Raw genomic sequence first — 24420 nt, forward strand, 5'->3', positions numbered from 1 at the left:
CACTGCTTTCGCCCCTAAACATCACCCCAGTTTATGCCTCTGCTTCTACCCTGTTTTTTTGTTCAATTAGCTTCCTTCCACATCTACACTGCTTTCGCCCCTAAACATCACCCCAGTTTATGCATCTGCTTCTACCCTGTTTTTTGTTGAATTAGCTTCCTTCCACATATACACTGCTTTCGCCCCTAAACATCACCCCAGTTTATGCATCTGCTTCTACCCTGTTTTTTTGTTGAATTAGCTTCCCTCCACATCTACACTGCTTTCGCCCTTAAGCATCACCCTAGTTTATGCCTTTGCTTCTACCCAGGTTTTTTGTTGATTTAGCCTCCCTCCACATCTACACTGCTTTAGCCCCTAGACATCACCCCTGTCCATGTGGGGTCGGTGGCCTCGTCATCCACCAACTCCTCTTCCAATTGTGCACTGTCCCCTTACTGCAAACCGCACATGACCACAGCTTTCCCTGATGGCAACTGTGTCTCATCATCCTCACTGAGGTCCAGAAACATCAGTGGCGGGTCCACAACCACAAAATTGGAAGGAAATGGTGGATGCTGCAGTATTTCTAACACCTGTTCCTGGTGCTCGGGCCTGGTCTGTGTTGTACCCTGCACCCTGCTGAACGCAGCTGCCATATCCGGAGTTGTGATGAGCGCATGCTAATGTTTCGTGTCCACTGCAATGGATGGGATAGGATTTCACATAAGTCTGCCACCCATGGCCACTCATGGTTGAGCAACTGAGGGAGCTGACTTTGATGAATCCTAGAGTTTTGCAGTTGGAACTCCATCAAAGGCCTGTGCTGCTCACACACTCTGCTCAAGAGATATGTTTAGTTCCAGCAGTGTGGAGACGTTGCACAACAGCCGTTGTTCGGGCAGATACCTGCGTTGTAGGAGTGCATAGAGGCTAGCGGCGGCAACTATAGACTTTCAAAACTATCCGCACAAGCACTGCACTTTCACTAGTAGCTCAGGAACATTGGGGTACTTTTTTAAAAAAGATTAGCAGCAATGAGTTAAAAACGTGGCCCAAGCATGGAACATGTTGCAGGCTGCCAACATGCCTGGGCCCAGGTGCACTGGCAAAAACCACATTGCCGTGTCATCGAGGATGGCATGACTCACTTTGTAGGCAGTGTGCTGTCTGTCCCCCAAGCTGATGAGCTTCAGCACGGCCTGCTGACGTCTCCCCACAACAGTGTTGCAGCGTTTCCAGCTCGTAGCTGGGGTCCACTTAACGGCGGAGGAGGAGAGTGGTGTTTCAGCCCTCCTCCCTGGAATGTTGTGTGGGGAGACAAGTCAGTCCACCATGGTAGTTTGCCCAGGGGGTGCCATTAACGTGTCCCATACCTAGGGAAAATTCTTGAAACAGGGGAGAGTTTTGCATCTTTGCCCTTGCTGCCTCTGGACATCCCTTTGCCTCTAGCCACCTTTTTTTTAGCTTGCCTCCACATCCACACTGCTTTTGTCCCTAGACATCACCCCAGCCCATGCCTCAGCTTGTATCCCCAGTTTTTGCTGCTTAGCTTCCCTCAACATCAACAATGCTTTCACCCCTAAACATCACCCCAGTTTATGCCTGTGCTCTTACCCAGCTTTTTTTGTTGATTTAGCTTCCCTCCACATCCACACTGCTTTTGTCCCTAGACATCACCCCAGTCCATGCCTCTGCTTGTACCCCCAGTTTTTGCTGCTTAGCTTGCCTCCACATCCACACCGCTTTTGCCCCTGGAGATCACCCCTATCCATGCCTCTGCCTCTAGCCATAACTCTGCCACCCCTGGAAACTCATGGTGCAGAAACTGAGGGAGCTGACTTTGAGGAACCCTTGGATTTTGTAGATGGAACTCCATCAAAGGTCTCTGCTGCTCACACACCCTGCTCAACATACGGAGTTTAAGGTTTGAGCGTGTGGTGACCTCGCACAACAGTCGGTGCTTCAGGCATATGTAGGCCTTGCTGGAGTGTATTGCGGCTAGCTCCAGATACTGTAGACTTGGGAAAGTGGGTGTCCAAGTGCCGCACTTTCACTCTTAGCTTCGCTAATTTGGGGTATGATTTTAAAAATCATTGCACCACTACATTGAACATGTGGGCCAGGCATGGAACGTGTTGGAGGCTGGCAAGCTCCAGAGCCCTCCAACAAGACAAAAAAGCCTGGCCCCAGGGGCAACGGGGATAAACAAATTGCCATCTCATCCAGGATGGCATCCCTGACCTCAGAGGCAGTGTGCTGTCCGTCCCCCAAGCTAATAAGCTTCAGCATGGCCTGCTGACATCTCCCCACACCAGTGTTGCAGCACTCCTCCCAGGAATGTTGTGTGGGGAGACAAATCAGTCCACCACATTTTGCGACCCGGTCCATGCCTCAAGTACATTCAACCACTGTGCCAAGATTGAAAGGCAGCGTCCCTGTCTGCATGCACTTGTCCATTCGTAGCTGGTCACGTGGATCTTTTGGGCAAAGCGCTGAACTTAGGGACCGCCTCATGTTTGGGGAAAAGTGCTGGTGTGGATGGCACAGTGAGGTGGTGCAGTAGCCAGCAGGCCCAAAAAGGGCAGAGTGTCCACAAGCCGGGACTGCAACATCTCCTGGGCCAGAATTTTTGAGATGAGGCCGTTGAAGCCTTGGGCATGTGGGTGGGTTGTGGGGAGTCGCATTGCAAAGTGTGTAAACCACAAAACATACATTTAGAAATTATCTCCCCCAGCGAGGAACGTGGCCTCAATGGGGGAATTTTTCTAAGGAAGCTAGAAAACAGAGCATCTTGGGCCTTGCTGGCTCAGGCCTAGCTTCTGTCATGCAGCTGTCTTCTGCCTCTGGACATCCCTTTGCCTCTAGCCACCTTTTTCCCTGCTTAGCTTGCCTCCACATCCACACTGCTTTTGCCCCTAGACATCACCCCAGTCCATGCCTCAGCTTGTACCTCCAGTTTTTGCTGCTTAGCTTGCCTCCACATCCACACTGCTTTTGCCCCTAGATATCACCCCTATCCATGCCTCTGCCTCTAGCGATAACTCTGCCACCCCTGGAAACTCATGGTGCAGAAACTGAGGGAGCTGACTTTGAGGAACCCTTGGGTTTTGTAGATGGAACTCCATCAAAGGTCTGTGCAGCTCACACACTCTGGTCAAGATATGGTATGTAGGGTTTCAGCGTGTGTGGACGACGGACAACAGCCGGTGTTCGGGCAGATGTAGGCCTTGCTGGAGTGTTTTGAGGCTAGCAGCGGCTCCTGTACACTTGCAAAAGTGGGCTGCATTTTCACCAGTACAAGCGCCGCATTTTCACCAGTAGCTTCTGTATATTTGGGTATGTTTTCAAAAAACTTTGCACCACTAAGTTAGACGTGGGCCAAGCATGGAACGTGTTGGAGGCTGGCAAGCTCCAGAGCCGCAACCAGGTTCCTGCTGTTATCACACATGACAAAAATGCCTGGCCCCAGGTTCAGCAGGGAAAAACACATTGCCATCTCAGCCAGGATGGCATCCCTGACCTCGGAGGCAGTGTGCTGTCTGTCCCCCAAGCTGATGAGCTTCATCGCGGTCTGCTGACGTCTCCCCACGCCAGTAGTTGGGGTCGATTCAAGGGCGGAGGAGGAGGAGGAGGGTGGTGTTTCAGCACTCCTGCCAGGATTATTGGGCGGGGAGACAAGGCAGGCCGACCACAGTTTGCGACCCGGTCCCAGACTCAACTACATTCAGCCAGTGTGCCGTGATTGAGATGTAGCGTCCCTGGCCGCATGTACTTGTCCACGCGTCGGTGGTCAAGTGGAACTTTTGTGCAAAGCGCAGAACTTAGGGCCCGCCTGATGTTACGGGACACACACTGGTGCAAGGCTCAACTCACCCTAAGGGCCAAAAACACTGCTGGTGAATTTTGTTCCATTCAAAAGGACTCTGTGTTTACATTTGGCTCAGTCGCAGCTCCAGGACATGCCTTTGAAGGCAAGGTTTCCTTTAATGGCTCCATCTCAGCAGGATGATGATGGTGAAGCTTGGTTAAATTTGGTGTCCGAGGGGAAAGTGGTTTCTGATCTACATCTAAAGTACTGGAGCATGTTGTTTGGACAATTAACACCTGATCAGAACCCTGTATAGGTAATGTAGAGTCCGATATTAGAGGACCATTAACACTAGTAGTGGTTGCAGCCAATTCTCCCCCTTTGCAGTCCTCTAAATAAAAGTTACCCCCGGGACTTGATGCCAAAATGTTATCAATTTGACAGTCAAAGTGAAGGTCAATGTCTTGGTCCTCAGTCCAATCCACTGCATCAATCCAACACAATGATAGTGATGGTTCTGGAACCACTGTTTTAGGGGCAAAGAGTTTTAAACGGGCTAACACTCTGCTGGTGCAAGGCTTTACTCACTCTAAGGGCCAAAAACACTGCTGGTGCAAGGCTCTACTCAATCCAAGGGCCAAAAACACTGCTGGTGCAAGGCTCTACTCATGCCAAGGGCCTCAATCTCTGCTTGTAGCGCAGCTTAAGGTCCTGTAACTTTGTTTGGAAGGGCTCATGTTAAGGGCTAGAAAAGTGAATTTTGGAAGGTCTTACCACATCACACACACACACACACACACACACACACTTAAAATGACAGTTAAGGGTGAGGGCTTTTGGATTTCCCATTGTCTATTCCATTTGTGGTTGTCATGGGGAACGTGATTTAAAGGGGTGGTTGTTACTGTTTGTTGAGCTTAAATTGGGGTTGTGTCCATCCATTTGGGGAGTAAAGAAGGTTTCCAGGTATTTTTTGATAGAGGTTTTTTTGAATGTGGAAAGTGTGTAGTTGTTAGGTTGTGATAGTGGAGTAATAGAGGGTCTTTGGTGTGTTAGATGCCCCCAGACATGCTTCCCCTGCTGTCCCAGTGTCATTCCAGAGGTGTTGGCATCATTTCCTGGGGTGTGATAGTGGACTTGGTGACCCTCCAGAGACGGATTTGGGTTTCCCCCTTAATGAATATATGTTCCCCATAGACTATAATGGGGTTTGAAACCCGTTTGAACACTCGAACAGTGAGCGGCTGTTCGAATCGGATTTCGAACCTCGAACATTTTAGTGTTCGCTCATCTCTACTCATAGCCCAGCTAGACTGTCAGGAATGCCCTTATGACGCCGGGCAAATCTTGGTGCCGAAACTAATGGCATCGATAACCTGAGGGCACACAATAGGAAAATTTACAATGAGCTGAATTCAGCGCACTGTCGGCTTTCTAGCAGTATATAAAACTGCATGTGCCGGAGGACATGAAAGGTCCTCTTTAACTACCTCCTTGTCTCTATTATACTTATACGGAAAGCATCAGCATTTCAGTAGGTATAGTTGACATGCTGTGATTTACAAAAACACAATTCACAAAAATCCTTAAAAAAAATGTATCTTTAAGTGATCAGTTATCATGATGCAAGAGGTTACCAGATTTCATTTAATATTTGCTACATCTGTAACAACATAACATTTTTAGTAACATGTCTTTGCTCAGGTTGTGAAGTCTCAGAGGAGTGTGTTCCCTACGGTATTAATTATTGAGAATCCCTTTCCAATTAAGTTCATTATAAAAAGCGCGGATCTTTTCTGTATTTCATCTTCGCTTTCATTAATCCGTGCTCTACAAGGATACAATGCTCTGGAAACAAATCATATTACCTACAATTAAATATGGGAAATATATCACAGGTAATGTAAATAAACCACAACTGTTAATATCTTAATTTGTTACATGAAGATTTTGGCCATGAATTTTGCACTTTGCAATTCCAAGGGTCAAATTCCAAATTTGAAAAATGTTTCTGTATTTACAGCGTCATATAAAAATATATCCATATTAACCTGTTCCCCTGTTTCGAGATACACCAAAATTAGTTTCATAATATGACCAACATTCATGACCAGCAGCTACTTGCAGTAGTACTCAAGGTAAAACATTTTTTTCCCAATTTTTATATATTTTTTTATTTATTAACTTTATTAAATTTTTTTCAAAGTGGTTCATTTTGTGCCACTTATGGTACATTGACACTACCGTTATCTCAGTCTTATGATGGATAACAACGACAGACATTAATGGTAGAGTAATGGACGCAGACATGTTTTTTTTAGATTGGATGCAGACATGGCGTGGGTTTCTTCTGTATCTGTTATTTAATGTCTGTTGCTCTCATCCTGTAAGGTATGAAGGCAATGGACATTGAACAATGGTTATGTAAATCCACCCTTACCTTTGCATATCTTAAAACAGTCAAACAGATAAGTACTTTTCTGCAACTTTTTGTTGTGAAATCAACTAAAATTCTATTCGTTGTTTAATATAATAAGAGATTTTGGCTCCTTTCTGTTATTCCCATCACTTAAATAACCTTTCCATCATCACTTAATATTTCCCCTGTTTCCTTATTGTAAGTGGACATCCTTTACGGCTTCCCACTGGAGTAGGCAGGTGGGCTCCAATAAGAAACAGAAAAGTTGAGGCTGGAGGAAGAATCACTTCAGTTATATCTTGGAAATGATACAAATCTAGAACAGTAGTTCTGGTGTCATATGAAAGATTGCAAGATTTTACCAATATTAGTTCTAACTATATTAGTTTTACCTGTATGATTTCTAGAGATGTCACCAGTTGAACACCCATTTGGGATAAGGAGCAATGGACCCTCAACTTCTCTATATTACAAAGTCACCAGACACTCATACATCAGCGATAAGCAGTGAAAGGATTTCTGCTGGCAACAGAGAAAAGGGGAAAGATTAAATAAGGCATTTGTCATTGTCCATGCTTAACAATAGAAACAAAAGGAACAAAATACTCCACAGGATCTTCCATTTGATTTATAGTTGCTAATTCATAGTGCTAGTTTACTTGGTTCCAGGATTCTTGAAGATACAGAGAAAAAGAGTGAAAAAGGAAAGATAAAGGTTGCTCCCAGCTTGGAGCTCTGTATCAGGCAGCCAGCCACTCAGGGGGCGGCACCAGGAAAAAAAAACTGTTATAACTGTGTTATATCCCTCCAACCAGATTTCTCACTAAATACATTAGTCTTTTATTCTTTATTTTATCCCTATATAATTTTTAGAATTGTTTTGCTTTTTACATCATCAGTTTGTGCCATTTTGTAGGTAACCACTATGTTGAATACTACATCATAAATTTAATAAGTTTGTCCTTGTACTCTAGTGCTGCCATAACCTTAAAATAAGTATCACATGTCTTTGATCATCTAAATTTCTATGGTTTACAAATAAATGATCAAGTTGAGTTGGATACTGTGCAACACTTGCATATTTTTCTTAACAATTTTTATGTGTTATCTTCATGTTATAGGAATTGCTTCTCTATAAAACGGACAATTTCAATAAGACAATGGTAACAGAATTCATACTTCTAGCATTCTCCAATTTACAAAATCTGCAGGTTTTGCTTTTTTCCTTTGTCCTGTTGGCTTTTACAACTTGTATTGCGGGAAACAGTGCCATACTTATCCTCGTAAGGTCTGAGCGATCACTCCATACACCAATGTATTTTTTCATCAGTGACTTTGCTCTTCTGGAAATAATATTTGTATGTGTCACTGTTCCTAAATTTCTAGCTAATTTACTGGGCGCTAGCAGGAAGATATCTTTTATTGGGTGCTTTGCCCAGTTATATGCATTTGATTCTTTTGGAGTAGCAGAATGTTATCTTCTATTAGTTATGGCTTTCGATCGGGATTTAGCCATTAGCAACCCATTGCATTATTCAGGTATAATGAACAGAGCTCTTTGTATTGAACTTGCAGCAAGCCCATGGGTTATTGGGTGTGTTATAGTTGCTATACCTACCATAATTACAGCTAAACTGGAGTTTTGTGGACCCAATGAAATTGACCATTTCTTCTGTGATTTGGCTCCAGTGCAGGATTTAGCGTGTTCTGATCCTTTTGTCAGCAGTCTGGCCACAACTTCTTCAGCTATATTTGCCAGCATGCTTCCATTTATGATCATTGTAGGATTCTATCTCCACATTATCTCCACCATCTTGAAAATTAAAAGTACAATAGGCAAAAAGAAAGCCTTCTCTACCTGCTCATCTCACCTCATTGTAACTTGCTTGTTCTTTGGCTCAGTTATTTTTGTATTTGGTAAGCCCAAAGGCAGTCAACAAGACAAATTCTTTGCCCTTGTCTACACTGTCATAATTCCACTAGTAAATCCATTTATTTACACCTTAAGGAACAAGGATGTCAAAGCAGCTCTAAGGAAATCAAAGTTATTAAGAGTCCTTGGTCCGATTAAGATTAGCCACTAGAGATGAGCGAGTAGTACTCGATCGAGTAGGTATTCGATCGAATACTATGGTATTCGAAATACTTGTACTCGATCGAGTACCACTCGCTATTCTCGAATGTAAAAGTTCGATGCAGAACCAGCATTGATTGGCCAAATGCTATACAGTCGGCCAATCAATGCTGGTTCTTCTCCTACCTTTAGAAGTCTTCTCCGTGCAGCTTCCCGCGGCGTCTTCCGGCTCTTCATTCACTCTGCCAGGCATCAGGACTGGGCAGAGCCAACTGCACATGTCCTCTTGTAGTGTGGGCATGCACAGTCGGCTCTGCCCAGGCCCGATGCCTGGTAGAGTGAATTCAGAGCCGGAAGATGCCGCGGGGACGCTGCAAGGAGAAGACTTCTCAGAGGATCCAGCCCGACCCTCACTCGTGGGCTTGGTAAGTATAATTTGATTGAATGTTGCCTACCCCTGAAACGAGCATTTTCCCCCCATAGACTATAATAGGGTTCGATATTCGATTTGAGTAGTCGAATATTGAGGGGCTACTTGAAACGAATATCGAACCTCGAACATTTTACTGTTCGCTCATCTCTATTAGCCACATTCAGAAAGATCATTGTTGAAATTTATAGAAGTAAAAAGAAATTTCAGTAGAAATATTAATTAACATTATATATTCTATTCACTTCTACAGACAAATCACTAGATATATTCAGGTCAATTGCTCTACCAAATGGGATGTTTGAAAAAGTATTCAAAATGCACAAACTTTACGAACACATTATTTATTCTGTTATTTGTTGTCATCCATTTGTCTGTCAATTATCTTATAAAAAAATCTATATATATAAAACTCAAATTCTGTAGTAGTCTGCGCTATACAAATCCACAGTTCTCGCCCGATTTGGCTGAAATTTGGCACGCCCCCTCACCACCCACAGGAGCAGAATACTGCGCATGTTACATCTCGCTAGCGTCCCCCTGTCATGAGTTTGGGGCCCCTAAATTTAGGCCCTATACATATAATGGGGAAAAGTGAAAGTGAAAGCACTGAGGGGAAAACAACAGTTGTAACTGACAGGGACGGATTATAGCGACGGCGTCAAAGAGTCTCTGCTAAAGGGGCCGCACCAACACACACAACACACCGACATTTCTCAAACACCATATAAACATCACACAGACAGCACAAATACACCAACCCACAAGCACAACAACACACAAACACCAGACCACAAATACTACACACACACGCACAGACCACACACATGCAGGCAAACACACCCAGATGGATGCACACTACACACATGGACGAACAGAGCACATGTGTACTCACACACAACTACCACATGCATGGACACTTCCTCTGTGCACGGAGAAATACATGGATCACACTCGTACATACACGCATACATATACACGGACCACACATTTGCATGCACACATGCATACATACACAAGGATCACATGTGTACACACACACATACATATAGATGGACAACACACATGCATGCACACACAAACATGGATCACACACATGCACACAAACACACACACACATATACACAGACCACACAGACCACACGTGCATGCACACACGCATACATACACATGGATCACATTCATGTACACGCACGCATGCACTGACAAAACATGCCTGGTATCCTTAGTGGCTGCTTTCACACTGAAGTATTTTTCAAGAGCCTCCAGGCCATGGATTTGGCGGTTCCATAGACTTCTTTGTGCACATAGCTGTGAATTTTCCAGGCTCCATAGAAGTCTATGGAGATATAGAATCCACGGCCCGTAGACTGTAGTGTTACTGTAGTGTGCAAGCAGCCTTACTGAGCAGCAATATTGGTCAGGGGAAAACTGCCTGATAGTAAGATTGTCATTATTACTGACTATACCGGGAGCAGAATCACTGAAGCCCTGCAATAGATAGTTGTGTAACTGGAAACCAGTTTTATTCTTTTGTCCGTGAACTACTTACAGATTACACTGGAGGGAGGGGGAGGGGTGCACTATGTTGTTAATTGGGTGTAAATATTTTAGATGTTTGTGTAAGGGGCATAAATTTTAATTTTGGATACATAATAGTTTAAATATAGTTGTAATAGTTTATACTACATAATATGTGCTGAATATGTAAAATCAATAAAAATGTTGAAATGAAAAAAAGTTGTTAAAATTAGTAAAATGCTAAAATAATTAAAAATTTTAAGCATGCCTCCCAACAGTCCAAGATTCTGTGGGATATTCCCGGATTCAGGGTCCTGTCTCATAATCCCGGTCAGCAGGAGGTATGTCCCGGTTTTAACTCATCTGCGTCCAGAGTTGAATACATAGGCGAGTAAAGCAGGAGCTGTCACAACTCAGCTCCTGCTTTAGCGCTGCGATCTGGCTCCTGGATGTGTAGGCACGATGTGATGATGTCACTCACATCGCACCTACAACTCTGTAAGTAGGACTGTGGAGAGAGCTGCGGGGGAGTGAGGGAAAGCAGAGTATCAGTGTTGTTTTGTATTAAACATTGAGGGGGAACGAAAAGAAGGGGGCCCATGAAACTGGGGCAGAGATGGAGGGGGGAAATGAAACTGGGGGCAGAGATGGAGGGGGGGGGGACATGAAACTGGGGCAGAAATGGAGGGAGACATGAAGCTATGGTAAGAGATGAAAGGGGGGCATGAAACTGTGGGCAGAGATGGGGGACATAAAACTGGGAGCAGAGATGGAGGGGGGCATGGAACTGGGGACAGAGATGGGGAGGAAATATATAAATTGCGGGTGAATCTAGGAGGATTATACTGTGTGGGGACACATGAGAAATGAATGGGAGAATGGGCGGAGTCAACATAAAAGTGGGAGGAGCTAAATTTGCCACATCTGACACAGTGCACAATTTGTCCTTCTTATTGTACTTCAAAAGTTGGATGTTATGTTTAAGTGGAAAAAAAATTACTGTAACACTCTGAAAATGTCAATTGCAGTGTGACACTGAAAATTTTACTTTAGCCAACATAACCAACAATTTAACATATTTTCCACGAGCGAAGCCACCGGTATTCTACTAGTAAAAAATAAAGAGAACCTTTCATGTTTTTATCAGTGTTTTATTTATCGCTAGAATGCCAAAAGTGCACTGAATTCAGTACATTATAGGGTTACCTAGCATATGCCCAGGTACTGCAGGTATTGGTGCCATTAACTTTGGCACCAATTTCTCCATACTGTCAGAAGGGCGGCCCTTAATGCCTAGCATCATCACTAGAGATGAGCAAATTGAACTAATACTAATAACTGTCTCTGCTTGGAGATATGTTCACTCACAAACAGTTAGACCAGGTATTTAATATTTTCAATTCTGGTCCCATTTTTAAGTATGGAGAGTTGGCTTGCTAAAGGGCTGGTCAGTTTAAATTCTTTTTTTACTTTGAGCTCCTAGGAACCTATCTGTAAAACATAGTGTAGAACAATGTCAGGGATCCTAGGAACTAGAGATGAGCGAACAGTGTTCTATCGAACACATGTTCGATCGGATATCACGCTGTTCGCCATGTTTGAATCGAATCGAACACTGCGTGGTAAAGTGCGCGAAAACTCGATTCCCCTCCCACCTTCCCTGGCGCCTTTTTTGCTCCAATAAAAGCGCAGGGTAGGTGGGACAGGAACTACAACACCGGTGACGTTTAAAAAAAAAAAATAGTAAAAACCCATTGGCTGCCGAAAACATGTGACCTCTGATTTAAAAGAACAGCGCCGCCCAGGTTCGCGTCATTCTGAGCTTGCAATTCACCGGGGACGGAGGTTTCCGTCCATTTAGCTAGGGCTTAGATTCTGGGTAGGCAGGGACAGGCTAGGATAGGAAGGAGAAGACAACCAACAGCTCTTGTAAGAGCTAAATTCCAGGGAGAAGCTTGTCAGTGTAACGTGGCACTGACGGGCTCAATCGCCGCAACCCAGCTTTCCCCGGATCCTGAATGGAATACACTGACAGTGTATTCCCGTATACCCTACATATACCCCCGATCCACGTTCCAACGGTGTGCCCCCACCTCCACCAAAGAAACTAACTTGAATACACTGTAAGTCCCCTAAAAATAGAATTGGGGCTACATACACCCTCAATTCTTGCTACTGCCATATAGTGCCAGGGTCTGACTGGGAATTCAAAGAATATATTGGGGTTACATACACCCTCAATTCTTGCTATTAGTATATAGTGCCATTTTCTGACTGGGAATTCACAGAATATATTGGGGTTACATACACCCTCAATTCCAGGGAGAAGCTTGTCAGTGTAACGTGGCATTGGCGGGCTCAATTGCGCAACCCAGCTTTCCACAGTGTTCAGGATCCTGAATGGAATACACTGAAAGTGTATTCCCGTATACCCTATATACCCCGATCCACGTTCCAACGGTGTGCTCCCCCCCACCTCCACCCCAGAAACTAACTTGAATACACTGTAAGTCCCCTAATAATAGAACTGGGGCTACATACACCCTCAATTCTTGCTACTGCAATATAGTGCCAGGGTATGACTGGAAATTCAAAGAATATATTGGGGCTACATACACCCTCAATTCTGCCATATAGTGCCAGTTTCTGAGTGGAAATTCCCCAAATAATTTGGGGATACATTCACCCTACATCTCAAGCTCTTGCCATACTCACCCAGGTTGTCAGTGCTGCACCAGCTCGTTACCAGACAGCTCGGCCCAAAAATTCCCATTACCTATATAGAGGATTCGGACAATGAAGACAACATGTTCTAAATCTAATCTGTCTGCACCTTCTCCTTAATTAAAATGAAGGCAGCTATTAACTTTCAAATAGCACTGCACAAAGGAAGATCTTATCAGCTTGTCTCATGACATGCTACTAAAATGTCATTTGTGTATCTTAATGTAAATATAGTTGTAAGCTTGTTGGGTTTAAGGCACTGCCAAGTTATTTATTACCACCCGCTCCCTTATAATGATGATGACGCCAAAGTCATTGTGGGTGTTCAGAGCTCACAACTTTTGTTGACATTTGTCTTGCTCTCGGTCAGTACCAGCTGTCTTTTTGGATACTGTAAAGTTATGTTGACTTTATTAACAGCTATAGAAGCTTTAGCCAGGTTGTGACGGTGTGTAACCCCAACAACACTAATTGGGATACACATTAATAGTCAGTCTATGTACGCTAAACGCATCACTTAAGTAATTTTTTTTCCCTCTCCCCTAATATAACAAAGGGACAGACATTAGACCTAGACCGGGGTTCGAGGCTTGCAAAAATCCAGTATTATTTGCTCTCCATGATGTGAAGTATGCGTTTGACTCTTGAAAAGCAACCCAACATGAAGTCAGCCATGTGTGCCAGTGTGTTACTTGGCATGCCTTTGCTTGCTCCAACTGTAAGGGTCACTCTCCATTTCCTCCATTTTCCACTCCCCTTCACACCATCTGTGGTGAAGCAATGGGATGCAATGAAGTGCACCCTCTGGCCTCGTGTGGGACAGGGACATCAGATGCCACTCCAACCCCCTCGTCTTCCTCCGCCAGCTAACGGTACAAAGATGAGAGGAGTGTGCTCTGAATGTTTTCTGCCTAGAAGAGGCTAGTTCTCACTTACGAAAATGGCCCCACTTTGACCTGTATATCAGGCACAATGGTGTAGGTTTCAAAGAAACATGGCACCAACAAGTTGAAAATGTGGGCCATGTGTGGACCGTGTTTGAGTCTGGCAAGCTCCAGATCTGCTACCAGGTTCCGGCCATTATCACAGGCGTGAAAATGCCAGGCCCCAGGTGTAGCAGGGAAAAAAAAACATTGCCATCACAGCCAGGATGGCATCCCTGACCTCAGAGGCACTGTGCTGTCTGTCCCCCAAGCTGATGAGCTTCAGCACGTCCTGCTGACATCTCGCCATGCCAGTGTTTTAGCGTTTGCCGCTAGTTGCTGGGGTGGAGGTTGCAGCGTAGTAGGGTTTCAGTCTACTCCTGCCATGAATTTTTCCGTGGGAGAGGAGATAGGCCACCCCAGTTTGCACCCCAGGACCAGACTCCACCACATTCACCTGGCCTGTCATTAAAGATTAGCAGCATCCCTGACCACAGGCGCTTGGCCGTGTGTCGGTGGTCAAGTGGACCTTGCAGCAAAGTGCAGAGCTCTGGGCCCGACTGATGTTATGGGACACATGCAGGTGCAAGGCAGGGACAGCACACCAAGATAAGTAGTAACGGCTAGGCCCAGCATAGGGAGGTGCCCCAGCTGCCATCTGCTGACGGAAGGCCTGGGTATCCAGAAGCATAAACACCAACATCTCCAGGGCCAGCAGTTTATCGATGAGGCCATTAAAGTCTTGGGCATGTGGGTGGCTTGCGCTGTACTTCTGCCTGCAATGAAACGCCTGGGAGATGGGGAGTGGCTGGGAAGAGGCGCATTATGGTGCAGGCCAAAAGGGCAGATGAGGGTGAACTCCCCAATGTGTCACAGACAGATATGTAGGTGTCCTTGCATCATATTCTTGCACCATACTTGGCTGGATTGGACTTTCATTTTGTGCCAAAAAGTGGTCAAGACAGCGATCCCTCAGCTAATCCCATTACACCATATACTGCCAACTGCAGCACTGAAGTTACCATCTCTGGAAGTGGTCCAAAATCTTTCTCTGCATTTAGCCAGGCTCGATGCTATGGTAGCTGGCTACAGTTGGTTGCTCCAGGGTTCTCTTAATGCATATTGCCAGGGGGACTCAGATGTGTTTCTCAGCACTGAGACCACCACTTCTGAGATCCCAAAGGAAGTTGACAAGAGATGTGTAGTGCAGAAAAAAAGATGAGAAAATAAGTGTAGGCTGTAGAGCACAGAGGGATTGGAGAGGACAGAGCTGGGGTCGGCCAGGTATTCCCACAACATGCACCTATACTTGTCCTTCCTGGTGACACTAGGCCCCTGAGTGGCAGTAATTTGTCCAGGGGGGCCATTAACGTGTCCCAGACCTAGGAATAAGTCTTCCAACAGGGTAGAGTTTTGCATGCCTTTGCTTCTACCCACTGTTTTTGCTGCTTAGCTTCCCTCAACATCTACACTGCTTTCGCCCCTAAACATCACCCCAGTTTATGCTTCTGCTTCTACCCTGTTTTTTTGTTGAATTAGCTTCCTTCCACATCTACACTGCTTTCGCCCCTAAGCATCACCCCAGTTTATGCCTTTGCTTCTACCCAGGTTTTTTGTTGATTTAGCTTCCCTCCACATCTACACTGCTTTAGCCCCTAGACATCACCCCTGTCCATGTGGGGTCGGTGGCCTCGTCATCCACCAACTCCTCTTCCAATTGCGCACTGTCCCCTTACTGCAAACCGCACATGACCACAGCTTTCCCTGCTGGCAACTGTGTCTCATCATCCTCACTGAGGTCCAGAAACGTCAGTGGCGGGTCCACAACCACAAAATTGGAAGGAAATGGTGGATGCTGCAGTATTTCTAACACCTGTTCCTGGTGCTCGGGCCTGGTATGTGTTGTACCCTGCACCCAGGGCTGAACGCAGCTGCCATATCTGGAGTTGTGATGAGTGCATGCTAATGTTTTGTGTCCACTGCAATGGATGGGATAGGATTTCACATACCGTATTTTACGGACTATAAGGCGCACTGGACTATAAGCCGCATTGCCCATGAGCGCCTTATAGTCCGTCTCGGTTCATATATAAGGCGCACCGGACTATAAGCCGCAGTCCGGTGCGCATTATATGTTCTTGAAAGCGGCGGCAGGCAGACTTTGCCAGCGGCCGCTTAACCCCCCGCATGCCACCCGCTTCTATTGGAAGCGCTCGGCAGGCGAGGAGGGGCTCTATCAGCAAAATCATGCTGATAGAGCCCAACCGTAATGTTGTGAAACTTACCGAGCGGTGCAGGGTGGGCGGGCATTCAGGCCTCCTCTTCCTCCGATGTTCCGTCCTCCTCCTCCGCCGCTCGCTGATAATGGCCTGGGCGCATGCGCAGTAGTAGAAGCATTATGATATTGCGCATGCGCCCCGGCCATTATCAGCGAGCGCCGGAGGAGAAGGACACTTCCTATTCATTTCTATGGGAGCCGACATGCGAGCGCTCCCCATAGAAATGAATGGACTGCTTTTTTCCATTCATTTCTATGGGGAGCGCTCGCATGCCGGCTCCCATAGAAATGAATGGGAAGTGTCTGTCCATTCATTTCTATGGGGAGCGCTCGCATGTCGGCTCCCATAGAAATGAATAGGAAGTGACCGGCAGCCCTGCTGTAACGCCGGCGTGTACGGCTGTGATACACGCCGGCGTTCTGTAGTGTGAATGCACCCTTACGGTGCCTTTTATGTATGTATGGAAGCGGCACACAGACTTTGCCGCCGCCGCTTCCATCCATATATAAGCCGCACCGGACTATAAGCCGCACTTACGATTTCTGAGGAGATCGTAGGTTTTTATGTGCGCCTTATAGTCCGGAAAATACGGTAAGTCTGCCACTCATGGTTGAGCAACTGAGGGAGCTGACTTTGACGAATCCTAGGGTTTTGCAGTTGGAACTCCATCAAAGGTCTGTGCTGCTCACACACTCTTCTCAAGAGATGATATGTTTAGTTCCAGCAGTGTGGAGACGTCGCACAACAGCTGTTGTTTGGGCAGATACTGGCGTTGTAGGAGTGCATAGAGGCTAGCGGCGGCAACTATAGACTTTCAAAACTATCCGCACAAGCGCCGCACTTTCACCAGTAGCTCAGGAACATTCGGGTACTTTTTTAAAAAAGATTAGTTAAGATGAGTTAAAAACGTGGCCCAGGCATGGAACATGTTGCAGGCTGCCAAGCTACAGAGCCGATCCCAGGTTACGGCCATTATAACACGTGACAACATGCCTGGGCCCAGGTGCAGTGGCAAAAACCACATTGCCGTGTCATTGAGGATGGCATGACTCACTTTGTAGGCAGTGTGCTGTCTGTCCCCCAAGCTGATGAGCTTCAGCACGGCCTGCTGACGTCTCCCCACACCAGTGTTGCAGCGTTTCCAGCTCGTAGCTGGGGTCCACTTAACGGCGGAGGAGGGTGGTGTTTCAGCCCTCCTCCCAGGAATGTTGTGTGGGGAGACAAGTCAGTCCACCATGGTAGTTTGCCCAGGGGGTCTCATTAACGTGTCCCATACCTAGGGAAAGTTCTTGAAACAGGGGAGAGTTTTGCATCTTTGCCCTTGCTGCCTTTGGACATCCCTTTGCCTCTAGCCACCTTTTTTCCCTGCTTAGCTTGCCTCCACATCCACACTGCTTTTGCCCCTAGACATCACCCCTATCCATGCCTCTTCCTCTAGCCATAACTCTGCCACCCATGGAAACTCATGGTGCAGAAACTGAGGGAGCTGACTTTGAGGAACCCTTGGGTTTTGTAGATGGAACTCCATCAAAGGTCTCTGCTGCTCACACACCCTGCTCAACATACGGTATCTCGGGTTTGAGCGTGTGGTGACCTCGCACAACAGTAGGTGCTTCAGGCAGATGTAGGTCTTGCTGGAGTGTATTGCGGCTAGCTCCAGGTACTGTAGACTTGGGAAAGTGGGTGTCTAAGTGTCACACTTTCACCCTTAGCTTCGCTAATTTGGGTTATGATTTTAAAAATCGTTGCACCACTACATTGAACACGTGGGCCAGGCATGGAACGTGTTGGAGGCTGGCAAGCTCCAGAGCCCTCCAACAAGACAAAAAAGCCTGGCCCCAGGGGCAGCGGGAATAAACAAATTGCCATCTCATCCAGGATGGCATCCCTGACCTCAGAGGCAGTGTGCTGTCCGTCCCCCAAGCTGATGAGCTTCAGCACGGCCTGCTGACGTCTCCCCACACCAGTGTTGCAGCGTTTCCAGCTCATAGCTGGGGTCCACTTAACGGCGGAGGAGGAGGGTGGTGTTTCAGCCCTCCTCCCAGGAATGTTGTGTGGGGAGACAAGTCAGTCCAGCACATTTTGCGACCCGGTCCATGCCTCAAGTACATTCAACCACTGTGTCAAGATTGAAAGGTAGCGTCCCTGTCCGCATGCACTTGTCCATTTGTAGCTGGTCACGTGGATCTTTTGGGCAAAGCGCTGAACTTAGGGACCGCCTCATGTTTGGGGAAAAGTGCTGGTGTGGATGGCACAGTGAGGTGGCGCAGTAGCCAGCAGGCTTAAAAAGGGCAGAGTGTCCACAAGCCAGGACCCCAACATCTCCTGGGCCAGAATTTCTGAGATGAGGCCGTTGAAGCCTTGGGCATGTGGGTGGGTTGTGCTGTACTTTAGCCTGGAATGAAAGGCCTGGGAGATGGGGAGTCGCATTGCAAAGTGTGTAAACCACACTCAGTTTGTCCTCGACCTATACATTTTGAAGTTATCTCCCCCAGCGAGGAACGTGGCCTCGATGTGGGAATTTTTCTAAGGAAGCTAGAAAACAGAGCATCTTGGGCCTTGCTGGCTCAGGCCTAGCTTCTGTCATGCAGCTTTCTTCTGCCTCTGGACATCCCTTTGCCTCTAGCCACCTTTTTCCCTGCTTAGCTTGCCTCCACATCCACACTGCTTTTGCCCCTAGACATCACCCCAGTCCATGCCTCAGCTTATACCCCCAGTTTGTGCTGCTTAGCTTGCCTCAATGTCCACACTTTTAGCCAGAAACAAAGAACAAAAGTAGACGGCACCGCTCACTCCAAAATAACGGCAAAATAATAATCCACTGTGAAGAGTGAAATCTCTTAGGTTGGGAATTTCCTCTGACGAAAAGTGGTGCTCACAACCCTTAGAAGTGATTGGTCACTTACTTCTTCATCTGTTTATGTTGTAGTTCTCCTTCAGGTCCGTCCTGAGGTAGTGGGACGTTTCTGTGATTGGTCTATTTGGTGATTGACATAGGAGTCTTCCAATCTAATTCAACTTGAGTGATATATTTAAAGCACATGGAGTGTAACATATGGTATTGCATATTAGGCTTGAAAAAGCGTTCGATAACGCGAAACGGCTGTTGCCTTTTTTTCTTTGCCAATTATGTTATCTTTCCCTCCCTGAGGACTCATTTTACTATGTTCTGAATAAAAGAAATACTTTTTATACAAAGAAAAGATTTGCCGTCTACTGATTGGTGAGTGCCCACCCATACCTTCATTACTCTATCAATGTCCACACTGCTTTTGCCCCTAGATATCACCCCAGTCCATACCTCTTCTTGTACCCCCAGTTTTTGCTGCTTAGCTTGCCTCCACATCCACACTGCTTTTGCCCGTACACATCACCCCTATCCATGCCTCTGCCTCTAGCCATAACTCTGCCACCCCTGGAAACTCATGGTGCAGAAACTGAGGGAGCTGACTTTGAGGAACCCTTGGGTTTTGTAGATGGAACTCCATCAAAGGTCTGTGCAGCTCACACACTCAGGTCAAGATATGGTATGTAGGGTTTCAGCGTGTGTGGACGATGGACAACAGCCGGTGTTCGGGCAGATGTAGGCCTTGCTGGAGTGTTTTGAGGCTAGCAGCGGCTTCTGTACACTTGCAAAAGTGGGCGCACAAGCGCCACATTTTCACCAATAGCTTCTGTACATTTGGGTATGTTTTCAAAAAACGTTGCACCACTAAGTTAGACGTGGGCCAAACATGGAACGTGTTGGAGGCTGGCAAGCTCCAGAGCCGCTACCAGGTTCCTGCTGTTATCACACATGACAAAAATGCCTGGCCCCAGGTGCAGCAGGGAAAAAAACATTGCCATCTCAGCCAGGATGGCATCCCTGACCTTGGAGGCAGTGTGCTGTCTGTCCCCCAAGCTGATGAGCTTCATCGCGGCCTGCTGACGTCTCCCCACACCAGTATTTGGGGTCGATTCAAGGGCGGAGGAGGAGGAGGAGGAGGAGGGTGGTGTTTCAGCACTTCTGCCAGGAATATTGGGCGGGGAGACAAGGCAAGCCACCACAGTTTGCGACCCGGTCCCAGCCTCAACTACATTCAGCCAGTGTGCCGTGATTGAGATGTAACATCCCTGGCCGCATGCACTTGTCCACGCGTCGATGGTCAAGTGGAACTTTTGTGCAAAGCGCAGAACTTAGGGCCCGCCTGATGTTACGGGACACATGCTGGTGCAAGGCTCAACTCACCCTAAGGGCCAAAAACACTGCTGGTGAATTTTGTTCCGTTCAAAAGGACTCTGTGTTTACATTTGGCTCAGTCGCAGCTCCAGGACATGCCTTTGAATGCAAGGTTTCCTTTAGTGGCTCCATCTCAGCAGGATGATGATGGTGAAGCTTGGTTAAATCTGGTGTCGGAAAGGAACGTGGTTTCTGATCTACATCTAAAGTACTGGAGCATGTTGTTTGGACAATTAACACCTGATCAGAACCCTGTAGAAGTAATGTAGAGTCCGATATTAGAGGACCATTACCGCTAGTAGTGGTTGCAGCCAATTCTCCCCCTTTGCGGTCCTCTAAATCAAAGTTACCCCCAGGACTTGATGCCAAAATGTTATCAATTTAACAGTCAAAATGAAGGTCAATGTCTGGATCCTCAGTCCAATCCACTGCATCAATCCAACACAATGAGAGTGATGGTTCTGGAACCACTGTTTTAGGGGCAAAGAGTTTTAAACGGGCTAACACTCTGCTGGTGCAAGGCTTTACTCACTCCAAGGGCCAAAAACACTGCTGGTGCAAGGCTCTACTCAATCCAAGGGCCAAAAACACTGCTGGTGCAAGGCTCTACTCATGCCAAGGGCCTCAATCTCTGCTGGTAGCTCAGCTTAAGGTCCTGTAACTTTGTTTGGAAGGGCTCATGTTAAGGGCTAGAAAAGTGAATTTTGGAAGGTCTTACCACATCACACACACACACACACACACACACACACACACACACACACTCAAAATGACAGTTAAGGGTGAGGGCTATTGGATTTCCCATTGTCTATTCCATTTGTGGTTGTCATGGGGAACATGATTTAAAGGGGTGGTTGTTACTGTTTGTTGAGCTTAAATTGGGGTTGTGTCCATCCATTTGGGGAGTAAAGAAGGTTTCCAGGTATTTTTTGATAGAGGTTTTTTTTGAATGTGTAAAGTGTGTAGTTGTTAGGCTGTGATGTTGGGGTAATAGAGGGTCTTTGGTGTGTTAGATGCCCCCAGACATGCTTCCCCTGCTGTCCCAGTGTCATTCCAGAGGTGTTGACATCATTTCCTAGGGTGTGATAGTGGACTTGGTGACCCTCCAGAGACGGATTTGGGTTTCCCCCTTAATGAATATATGTTCCCCATAGACTATAATGGGGTTTGAAACCCCGTTTGAACACTCGAACAGTGAGCGGCTGTTCGAATCGGATTTCGAACCTCGAACATTTTAGTGTTCGCTCATCTCTACTCATAGCCCAGCTAGACTGTCAGGAATGCCCTTATGACGCCGGGCAAATCTTGGTGCCGAAACTAATGGCATCGATAACCTGAGGGCACACAATAGGAAAATTTACAATGAGCTGAATTCAGCGCACTGTCGGCTTTCTAGCAGTATATAAAACTGCCTGTGCCGGAGGACATGAAAGGTCCTCTTTAATCACCTCCCTGTCTCTATTATACTTATACGGAAAGCATCAGCATTTCAGTAGGTATAGTTGACATGCTGTGATTTACAAAAACACAATTCACAAAAATCCTTAAAAAAAATGTATCTTTAAGTGATCAGTTATCATGATGCAAGAGGTTACCAGATTTCATTTAATATTTGCTACATCTGTAACAACATAACATTTTTAGTAACATGTCTTTGCTCAGGTTGTGAAGTCTCAGAGGAGTGTGTTCCCTACGGTATTAATTATTGAGAATCCCTTTCCAATTAAGTTCATTATAAAAAGCGCGGATCTTTTCTGTATTTAATCTTCGCTTTTATTAATCCGTGCTCTACAAGGATACAATGCTCTGGAAACAAATCATATTACCTACAATTAAATATGGGAAATATATCACAGGTAATGTAAATAAATAAACCACAATCGTTAATATCTTAATTTGTTACATGAAGATTTTGGCCATGAATTTTGCACTTTGCAATTCCAAGGGTCAAATTCCAAGTTTGAAAAATGTTTCTGTATTTATTTCATTTCCCATTCGCTTACTGCGTCATATAAAAATATGACCATATTAACCTGTTCCCCTGTTTCGAGATATGCCAAAATTAGTTTCATAATATGACCAACATTCATGACCAGCGGCTGCTTGCAGTAGTACTCAATGAAAAACATTTTTTTTACATTTTTTTATTAATTTTTTTTGTTTTTTTATTTTATTACATTTTTTCAAAGTGGTCCATTTTGTGCCACTTATGGTACATTGACACTACCAATATCTCAGTCTTATGATGGATAACAACGACAGACATTAATGGTAGAGTAATGGACGCAGACATGTTTTTTTTTAGATTGGATGCAGACATGGCGTGGGTTTCTTCTGTATCTGTTATTTAATGTCTGTTGCTCTCATCCTGTAAGGTATGAAGGCAATGGACATTGAACAATGGTTATGTAAATCCACCCTTACCTTTGCATATCTTGAAACAGTCAAACAGGTAAGTACTTTTCTGCAACTTTTTGTTGTGAAGTCAACTAAAATTCTATTCGTTGTTTAATATAATAAGAGATTTTGGCTCCTTTCTGTTATTCCCATCACTTAAATAACCTTTCCATCATCATTTAATATTTCCCCTGTTTCCTTTCCTTTACATCCTTTACGGCTTCCCACTGGAGTAGGCAGGTGGGCTCCAATAAGAAACAGAAAAGTTGAGGCTGGAGGAAGAATCACTTCAGTTATATCTTGGAACTGATAAAAATCTAGAACAGTAGTTCTGGTGTCATATGAAAGATTGGAAGATTTTACCAGTATTAGTTCTACCTATATTAGTTTTACCTGTATGATTTCTAGAGATGTCACCAGTTGAACACTCATTTGGGATAAGGAGCAATGGACCCTCAGCTTCTCTATATTACAAAGTCACCAGACACTCATACATCAGTTATAAGCCGTGAAAGGATTTCTGCTGGCAACAGAGAAATGGGGAAATATTAAATAAGGCATTTGTCATTGTCCATGCTTTACAATAGAAACAAAAGGAAAAAATACTCCACAGGATCTTCCATTCGATTTATAGTTGCTAATTCATAGTGCTAGTTTGCTTGGTTACAGGATTCTTGAAGATACAGAGAAAAAGAGTGAAAAAGGAAAGATAAAGGTTGCTCCCAGCTTGGAGCCCTGTATCAGGCAGCAAGCCACTCAGGGGGCGGCGCCAGGAAAAAAAATAACTGTTATAACTGTGTTATATCCCTCCAACCAGATTTCTCACTAAATACATTAGTCTTTTATTCTTGATTTTATCCCTATATAATTTTTAGAAATGTTTTGCTTTTTACATCATCAGTTTGTGCCATTTTGTAGGTAACCACTATGTCGAATATTACATCATAAATTTAATAAGTTTGTCCTTGTACTCTAGTGCTGCCTCAATTCAAGAAAGACATCGATATATTGGAGCAAGTCCAGAGAAGAGCAACCAAAATGGTGGAAGGTCTGCAAACCATGTCCTATGAGGAGCGGCTAAAAGAATTGGGATTGTTTAGTTTGCAGAAGAGAAGGCTGAGGGGAGATTTAATAGCAGTCTACAAATATCTGAAAGGTAGTCACAGTGCAGAGGGATCTCCCCTATTCTCATTAGCACAAGGAAGTACAAGAAGCAATGGGATGAAACTAAAGGGAAAGAGATACAGATTAGACATTAGGAAAAACTTTCTGACAGTGAGGGTAGTGAGAGAGTGGAATAGGCTGCCACGGGAGGTGGTGGGCGCTCCATCAATGGAAATCTTCAAGCGGAATCTGGATAAACATATAGCTGGGATGATTTAGGAAAACGTGCACTCGCAGGGGGTTGGACCCGATGGCCCTTGAGGTCCCTTCCAACTCTACCATAAGAATAAGAATAAGAATAACCTTAAAATAAGTATCACATGTCTTTAATCATCTAAATTTCTATGGTTTACAAATAAATGATCAAGTTGAGTTGGATACTGTGCAACACTTGCATATTTTTTCTTAACAATCTTTATGTGTTATCTTCATGTGTTATAGGAATAGCTTCTCTATAAAACGGACAATTTCAATAAGACA

The 24420-nt window shown here is 45.3% G+C and overlaps 1 protein-coding gene across 1 annotated transcript; it reads left to right on the forward strand.

The window, feature by feature from the left end:
* The first annotated feature begins 7369 nt into the window (after positions 1–7369).
* LOC142213355 (olfactory receptor 5V1-like) lies at positions 7370–8293 on the forward strand. The gene has a single exon (XM_075281671.1). The coding sequence runs from the start codon at positions 7370–7372 to the stop codon at positions 8291–8293; it is 924 nt and encodes a 307-aa protein (XP_075137772.1).
* The last annotated feature ends 16127 nt before the right edge of the window (positions 8294–24420 follow it).

The sequence above is a fragment of the Leptodactylus fuscus genome, chromosome 7 (genome assembly GCF_031893055.1).
Source record: "Leptodactylus fuscus isolate aLepFus1 chromosome 7, aLepFus1.hap2, whole genome shotgun sequence".
Taxonomy (NCBI): Eukaryota; Metazoa; Chordata; class Amphibia; order Anura; family Leptodactylidae; genus Leptodactylus; species Leptodactylus fuscus.